Below are 9,042 nucleotides of genomic sequence, written 5' to 3' on the forward strand. Positions count from 1 at the left end.
CTTACAAATTCAGAGTAATAAAATTAACACCTGGCATTTAAGTAAAGCTTAAATGAAGGGTATGGAGATAGCGAGCATAAATGAAATCTGAGCTGATAATGTAACTTTCAATAAAAAAAAATACATAGCATATACAGCAAAAATATAATAAAAAATGTTCTTTGAACAATAGCAGGATTTTTATCAAATAAAATATGATTCTCTTTTCTTGCAAGAAATGAAAATGATTTCTTTTCAGAACCAGAATCTCAGTATACCTTGTTTGTCAAATTGATGTATGTTATACATGGTGTGCTTTGGACAAGGCCTTTGCTATTTACCAGAACTTAATTTTTCTAACTTTCATAACGTCACCAATAAAAAAAATCTTGATCTTCGTCTGTAATGTTCTTTTTGGACAGACAAAAAAATCAAATATTATAATCAATACATATGTGAAAAGTTTACGTTATTTCTGTAATCAGACTTTCCACTGTCTGTCTTATTTTTACGAATGTGAAAAGGAAGTAACGATTTATTTGAACCAGCATTGCATCATTTTATATTTGTTAATATCATGCGCATTTCGGAGAACATGTTTAGGACACGGTCTTTTTTCTTTCCCAGTAATTGTTTTCATTTCTACAATTTGACTTTCCCTCAAAAAGTACTCGTCATCCTCGTCTGTTATGTTAATATCTGTACAAGAAAACCCCCTCTCATATTCAATGTGTCTGTGAAAAGTTTGCGTTATTTCGTTGATTAGACTTTCCACTGTATCTCTTATCTCTATGACGTATTCGGACTGCAGATTCATATCTTTATCTGTAGTAAAAACCTGTAACTGGATTGACGTTTTGTTAACAGCAATTGCAATATAATGGCTAGCATCTTCTACTACGTAAAATGCTGCATTCTTACAAAAGAACGCCATATCAAGTGCCATCCATTTCCTAAAGCAGTTTACTACCAGCCTAAAGAAGAAAAAGTGAGGCAAGTATTTTTTAAAATGGAACACCATAATCGATGTTTTCTGACCTTTGTTGATTGCTGCTTTACAGTCATCAGTAAGTTCAGTTCTGTTCATGCTCGGAATGTAATAGGTTTCACCGCTTGGATCATCCTGAATTTCTGTCATTAAACCCAGTTTGTCCATGTATGGTAAAATAACATCTTTATGGCGAATATAAGAGCTCTCGCTAGTATATTCCCATATTTCCCTCAGTTCAGATTCAGTTATTCTTCCAGTGTTAATCCGTTTATTCGTGCTCGCAATTCTAGCTAGATGTTTTTCATCAGTTATGATGTATTTGAAGGCATCGACAAACCACTGTACGTTAACAATTATCGTTTCATTCATTTTCTCGTCAGCAAAATAAACGATTTGACCTATTTCATGTAGGAACCGAAGGCCATCATCAAGATCTTTATCGCTAGGTAAATCCACGTTTTTTAAGTCTTTTATTTGTTGTACTGAAATAACCTTTCTTCCATTTTTCTTCATCTCAATCAAGACTTTCTCAAGATTTGCCCATTTCAGGGGAATACCCTCCCCCCACTGTGGCATCTTTTCTACAGTTTCTACTATACATTTTTTGAGGCATTCAATGGCGTCCTGTTGCTTTCGTGACAATTCATTTGGTGGACATTCGACAATGAAATACCTGTTTGGAGATATAAGGTGTTTCAAAGATTGTTCATCGGATAAGCAGTTCTCCAGTTCTTCGTAAAACGTTATTGGCATATCCTCTTTCTGTTTAAAAAGCAATTTAAGATTGTGTCTTCAATATGTAAGCATTCAAAAAAAAAATAATTAAAATAGTTATAGAATAAAAAGGAAAGTACCATAAATATTAAAATATACGAGGCTCCATGGCCTTAACGGTTACCTGATTATAAAACAACCCTCTAACGATAAATAAAATTATGAAACAAAATTAACTGAGAGATGAAATTACACAGTATAGTTAAGGTTCGCAATGGAATTATCAACAAATTTCTGTGAATGAAAATGTATTCATAATCAGGATGGCGATTATTTGTAGGACATAATTCAAATCAGATATTTGTAATTATGGTTGATAATTACATATTGAGGATGATTATATTTAACATTTAGACTTTTTACATGATGCGGTAGTCACGTGATTTTAGCACATTTCAATGACAGATTTAAAGGGGGGGGGGTCCTAAAAGATACTCAAATCTTATATATCAATGGTTTTGGTGTGGCTGTGGGCCTCTATCCTGACCTCAAACTGGTCGCCTCTCCTTTTTTCAAAAGTTCTAGATCCGCCACTGCATTTACGTGCAGTATTGAGGTCATCTTTAAATTTCACGAGTGCAAGGGCAAAACCAAGTAAAAAATTCTAAGTTTAGTTTATAAATATTTCAAACACGCAATGTAGGTTTTGAAAAGTGCTGCGATCCTTTCTACATGTAGATTCTGCATTTTTTTGTTAGAATAATATCTGAATGACCGAACACTGTATTTTTTGCTGGTAAAATGCATAGGAGATTGATATCATTAAATTATTTTCAAGATTTCATCAGGATTTCATCAGGATCGCAGCATTTTCAAATACATGAATACCTCTAGAGTTGATTTGTAAAAGCTTACTATGATCTGTTAAATAGACTGTATGCCCTTGCATCAGACAGATTTATTTAGACCCTCACATTAACCCCCCATCTCCCGATGATTTTGCATATAAGTAAATGACAGTATCAATTAAATAAGAGATATACGGAAAATCGTTTTTCAAAATCGTGAAAAAAACATTGAATCCAAGATAATGGCCTATAATATGTCTTTAAATAATTTTTTTTTTAAATTATAAAATACATTTTTCGTTGAGAAAATATTACTTGTTTGCCTCTAACTGCATACTAACTGCGTCGATTTACGAAACGACATCACATCGACAAGTGCATTGTAATCAGTGACTTGTTCATAACATGTGGGATTTTAACTAACAACAAAATAGCGTGCTGTAGAAAAATTTGACGTAATTTAATAGTTTCCTAAGATTTAAATTAACAAATAAACTCATTTTGAGGTTTTCCTTTTTTATGAATTGCTGGTTTTGTAAGATATCATAGATATATTTTTTACCGTACAAATTAGTCTCCGTCCCCTTTTTTAGACCTTAACTGTGCTGCGTTCAGTGAAGAAACTACATTTGGCAACGTATTCTAAGAAGCGATTTGGCGGAAAACTGAATCCACTTAATCAAAAACATCGCTAATTGTCTTGTATATTATACCATTTCATCTACCATATTCAAATAACGCAAAATCAATCCTACGCTAACTTGCTGAAAATGAATTTCTTCCAAATATCGTAATGCCAAATATAAAACATTTATTGTATGTTGCCCAACTATTCCAAAAATGCCAGTATGAGTCTCTAGCGATCTTCTTGGAATCCTGCCTGATTGTTATGTACATACGTATATATATTTCATATTCTGATGATAAAACAATTTGTTTGTTCCTTAAAGGCACATGGACACAAAAGTGAAGTTAATATTTTCTGTTCAATATTACGACTTATATATTTTAATAGCATTTCACACAAAAATATATAAAAAATCTTATTTCGTCCAAAAGTTATTACAACTTCAAATTTTTAGACGAGTTTGATTGACACATCCTTGTACTTTCACAAATTTTAATTTTATTCTTAATCTTGTGTATAAATAAAAAAAATATTGAAACTATAATCCAGAAAATTCAGAGGAGAAATGCTCGAAAGAAAAACATAACAGTATTCTGTCAGTCCGTGCAATTGTGGTAAGCCGACTTTAACAATTGAACGCACCCGGTTAAACATCAACAATAACAGAGCTCGTGCCCTGTTCATAAAAACTGTGTACGTATCAAGGGTTTGACCAATTTGATAAACTCTGTACAAAACACTTAGCTCGAAATGACGATACTTGTGAAGGGGTTTTGCTTTCTAATATTTTTACTCTGAATATAGATATTTTTTTTCTGAATTAAGATCTAAATATTTTTCATCAAAACACAACAAGATTACTACTTTTACTAAGTATTAAGAATTAAAGTAAAATTTTTAGGAGTGCAAGGATGTGTCAATGAAACCCACCCAAAAATTTATATTTTCAATAACTTGAAGATAACGTAAAATTTTTAATATATTTTTGTGTGAAACGCATTTAAAATATATATGTCTTGATATTAAGCAGAAATTAAGCAGAAGACTTCAAATCTGTGCCCATGCACCTTTAAATGTACTGATGTTTTAGGCATTGTTAAAGTATTTAAATTGATGTGCTGGAAATTTATAAATGAATTTTTTTATCCTTTGAAAGAACAGTGTTGCACCTGTTTCTTAAACTTGACATCTCTCTCTCTCCATCCCACGATATTGATGCTATTAGACCATAATTGTCATCAGATTTATGGTCAGATCTTAGACTGGTGTTTCTTTCAATTCATTATGCTTACTCAAATTGTTTCTTGTGTTATAAATTAATGGCATTAAGCTTTTTCCTAACTTTAATACGGTTTTTAAACTTGTTTCATTGGTTCATATATGAAAAGTGGGAGGAGTTATCAAAGATGAGACTTTCGTAAGTTTGTCTGTAATTCACTCTCACTTATGGAAAATTTGTGTTAAGGGTATTATTTCAACAACGTGATTATCATCTCAAAACAATAAAATTATAGCATGATTTGCCGATGTCTAATAAGGATGACAATGGATTCAAAATATACAAATAGATTATAAATTTGTCTGGTGTTAGACATTTAATGTATACAGCTACGTTTCTGTTATTTTTATAGTGCTTTAAAGTCCTTAGAGTATGATTTAATTGTTAGCATGGCAAACATAGATCTCTAACAATAGGTCGATGGGCCACATCACTCACCTGAGCACTGTGGCTAGAAAAAAAGTAAAATTGGTTTAGTATTGAAAAGTTTAAATCCAAAAGTAGTCCCATGACCAAACATGGCTTTGCTATTCTTGTGAAAAGGTTTTTTAAAGAATTTTTTACTAAATATGTCTATGTAAAATTTGGATCGGCCATTGTAGTCCCGCCCTATCCCCGGGGGTCATTATTTGAACAAACTTGAATCTACATTACTTGAGGAAGCTTCCATATAAATATGATCAATTATGGCTTTGTTATTCTTGAGAAGAATTTTAAAGAATTTTCCTATATATTTCTAAATAAAACTTTGGTCGGCCATTGTGGCCCTGCCCTACCCCTGGGGGTCATGATTTGAACAATTTTGATCCTACACTACCCCAGAATGCTTCAACATAAGTTTCAGCTTTTCTGGCCCAGTGGTTCTTGAGAAGAAGATTTTCAAAAATATTTCCTGTATATTTCTATGTTAAACTTTGATTCCCCATAGAGGCCCCGGCCTACCCTTGGGGGTTATGATTTGAACAATTTAGAATTTACACTACCCAAAGATGCTTCCACAAAAATCTAGCTTTTCTGGCCCAGTGGTTCTTGAGAAGAATATTTTCAAAGATTTTCCCTATGTTTTCTATGTAAAACTTTAAGTCCCCATTGTTGTCCTGCCTTTATCCCGGGTGTCATGATTTGAACAATTTAGAATCTACACTACCCCAGAATGCTTCCATATTAGTTTCAGTTTTTCTGGCTCAGTGGTTATTGAGAAGAAAATATTTTAATGACCCCACCCTATTTTTGTCTTATCTTGATTATCTCCCCTTGTGATGGGACTTGGCCCTTCATTTTAACAATTTAAATTTTCCTTTACCCAAGTTTGGCCAAAATTGGCCCAGTGGTTCTTGAGAAGAAGTCAAAAATGTAAAAAGTTTACAGACGGACAGACAGACAGACGGACGGACGACGGACAAAATTTGATCAGAATAGCTCACTTAAGCCTTCGGCTCAGGTGAGCTAAAAACAGAGTGGGACTCAGTGCCAGTGAGGAGTGAGCATTCCGTTTTAATGTGTCATACATGTACCTATCTGAATCTTTTCGTAATAATTGTCTATACGGACAATTCATTGAATATGAAATTGCTCAGAATGATATAATTGAGAATCAGCAAACCCATTCTTGTGAAAAAAGAGCAGGACAGGAATCAATGGACATACAAATAAGACAGAGAAAGTGGGTCTTGATTGGACACACATTAAGGAAGTCACCATCTACATTGTAGCATCACACACCAAGCCCTAGGTTGAAACCGACAGGGCAAAAGAAAAAGAGGACGTCCTAGAAAATCCCGGAAGCGTGACTCGGGGTCGGAGCTAAATATACAGGATATGACATGCCATGATGTTGCTATAGTGCAGCTCAGAATCACATTTGGAGGAATGTTGTTGATTGCCTATGTTCTTCACGGAACGACAGACCTAAGTAAGTAAATAAACCCATTCTTTTGTTGATAATTTTGAAGAATTTGTAATGTTCTCTTACCACTTTGTCCGCGTTAGATGCAACAATAATAACAGGATAAAAGCTGGCCCCTGAGTTCATGCTTTCCTGGTTTGTGTGTGTTTTTCCAATATCACAGTATGTCTGTATAGATTGCAACCAGAAATGAAAATAGTCTGAAAAGTCAAATAACATAATTATGAATGTATGCATTGAAAGAACCTCCAATATCAAAGAACATAAGCGTATGATATACCGGGTATGCTTAACTTTAGTGTTCAGCTCATTACCACACTAGCTGGATTATTATAGTTTTTGAATAATAACTAGTACTTTACTAATGATCAAAAGAGTAACCGTATGCTACATATCTTCATTTCATGTGTTATATAGTTTTATTATACCTCTACTGCATGATTTTTCCTACATAGAATTATTGTATTAGATGGGTATAATTTCTTTGAAATCGCTATGAATAGACTAATCTATGTACGTTATTATAAGTCAGAAGAGCTTATCACTGATTCAAAAGCTAATTGCTGGTAATCTGTAATTCATTTCATTTTCCTTTTGTTTCATTCTCATGACTTTCAAATATGATCGTTTGCATTAGCTAAGAATATCTTGATAGGATCGAGAAAAAAAAACAACTTCATTATGATGATGGTTTATGGACATTTCGTATTTAAATAAGACCTAGAAATGAAGTCGGACATTGCAATATTTAATTTGTTAAGCATCTACCCTATTGTCGAAAAACTATATATCTTTCTATCCAAACTCACCCAACACATATACCATGGAAAGATAACATTTTAAGGTCAGACGACGGGTCCATAAAAAATATATAATTTTCCTCCAAGAAATTGTCAATGAGGCTAGATACAAAATGAAGTTTCCTCACAAAAATTAGGGAACCTAAACAGGCATTTCGACAAGATATAACAGGGTGATATATCAAATATGGCTAATCATCTGAATAGCCTATATTACAATTTTTGGTGTACTTAATTTTAAAAATATGTTGAAAACAATGTATAAAGAGAATGAGAAATATGTATAATTCTATATAATACTAAGAAATACAAAGGGTATATTTCCGGAACGTGTCGTCTGACTTTAAGCAAAACGAAAAAAATAAATCTTCATTTAAGAATATTTATCGCGTTTTAACTTGTACACATTAGCTTCTACTTTAATGAAACAAAAATTATCTAGTATACAACTTAAAATAGTGATGCCGATACTACAAATGTTAATTGTGTTTTAAAGATTAATATTTATCGATTTTAATTTGCATTTATTTATAATCAGACTTAACTCAATATGAGTTAAGGTGGCTCATTACATCCACAGTTTATTTTAGCACCACATTTAATGTAGATGTCAAATATCCAGATGGGGGAATTGATATCATAAATATTTTTTATAGAGTTTTTTAGTTTTTGTCTAATTTTAGTGAAATGTTTCCTTTCAAGTTTATTATTAACAGAATTTCATAACTTTCAGTGTCAAATGATGGGCATCTTCTTAAGACAAATACACACAGTGAAAATACCTCATAATACCTAATAGTAATTTTATTAGAAAAAAATAATTTTCTCGTAGAAAACAATTAATATCATTATCTTTTTAATTTATGCATAAAACATTAAGAAAATGAGTTCTGAAGAGACAAGGAATGCATTTCAATGAATTACATGTGTCAAATTGAATAAAGAATTTTTAAACGAAATGAAAAATCTATTAAAAAATATTTGGTATAAAAAGTGCACTTTTAAGAGTTATCTTTCCTAATTACCCAAGACTCAAAACACTAAGGAACGTTTGACATTACATCTAAAATTCAGAACAAAGCTATAAATTGCCAAACAGGAAGTTGACATCGGGTTTGAACAAAAATGAATCCCAACGTATGGCATGCCTCAGAGAACATTGTGTTAAAATTTCAAGCATCTGCGATGAGTACTTTTTGAGAAAACTGCGACGAAAATTTGTTACGGACGGACACACAGCTACACGGACACACGGACACACGGACACACAGACACACGGACGGACGGACAGACACACAAGGGTAAAACAGTATACCCCCCTCTCCTTCGGAGCGGGGGTATAAAAAAACACAGTAAGTAGTGCAAGTAAATGTTTTTTTTTAATTTCAACAAGGTTGTAGATTTTAATTCGAATTCCCTCCATACAAACATGTCATTAATTGATAAAGCTCACCGCATGCATCGCTATGAAATTGACATTACTTGTTTGGCGAAGATTTGACTGTTGTTTTCTTTTGTTTCTGCTTAAGGGACAATATCCCTCTGCTCCACATTTCACGACTTTTTTTTTAAATTCCAAACATTGATTTTCAGCAACAACTATAACATTCAATTCAAATAAAAAATAGTTTGAAGTATGAAGCGTTGCTTACTTTTTCAGAAATGAATGATATGTCAAATCATGATTTGAAGAAAATTTGATGTTGTCATTAGAAAGATCAATTATTTTTAATCTCACAATTAAATTAGAAATATGAGGTATATCTAAAAATAATATTTACTCTCATACCTATCTAATTCCCTTTAGAAAACATACTGGAGCGATGCTTTTTAAATCTGAATATCAAATTGTTTTCTGTGCATGTAAAATAAAATGCATCCATGAACAAGAGTTATT

The 9,042-nt window shown here is 32.5% G+C and overlaps 1 protein-coding gene across 1 annotated transcript; it reads right to left on the reverse strand.

Annotated features, from left to right (window-relative positions):
* Positions 1-1,017: 1,017 nt before the first annotated feature.
* Positions 1,018-6,545, reverse strand: LOC134265130 (uncharacterized; the record flags this gene model as incomplete). Its single annotated transcript, XM_062747370.1, has 2 exons — positions 1,018-1,732; positions 6,412-6,545. Coding segments are annotated over 2 exons (849 nt in total), but the record flags the coding sequence as incomplete, so codon positions are not given.
* Positions 6,546-9,042: the final 2,497 nt, after the last annotated feature.

The sequence above is a fragment of the Saccostrea cucullata genome, unplaced genomic scaffold (assembly GCF_032062105.1).
Source record: "Saccostrea cucullata isolate Sc308-1 unplaced genomic scaffold, CSIRO_AGI_Scuc_v1 ctg10545, whole genome shotgun sequence".
Lineage (NCBI taxonomy): Eukaryota > Metazoa > Mollusca > Bivalvia > Ostreida > Ostreidae > Saccostrea > Saccostrea cuccullata.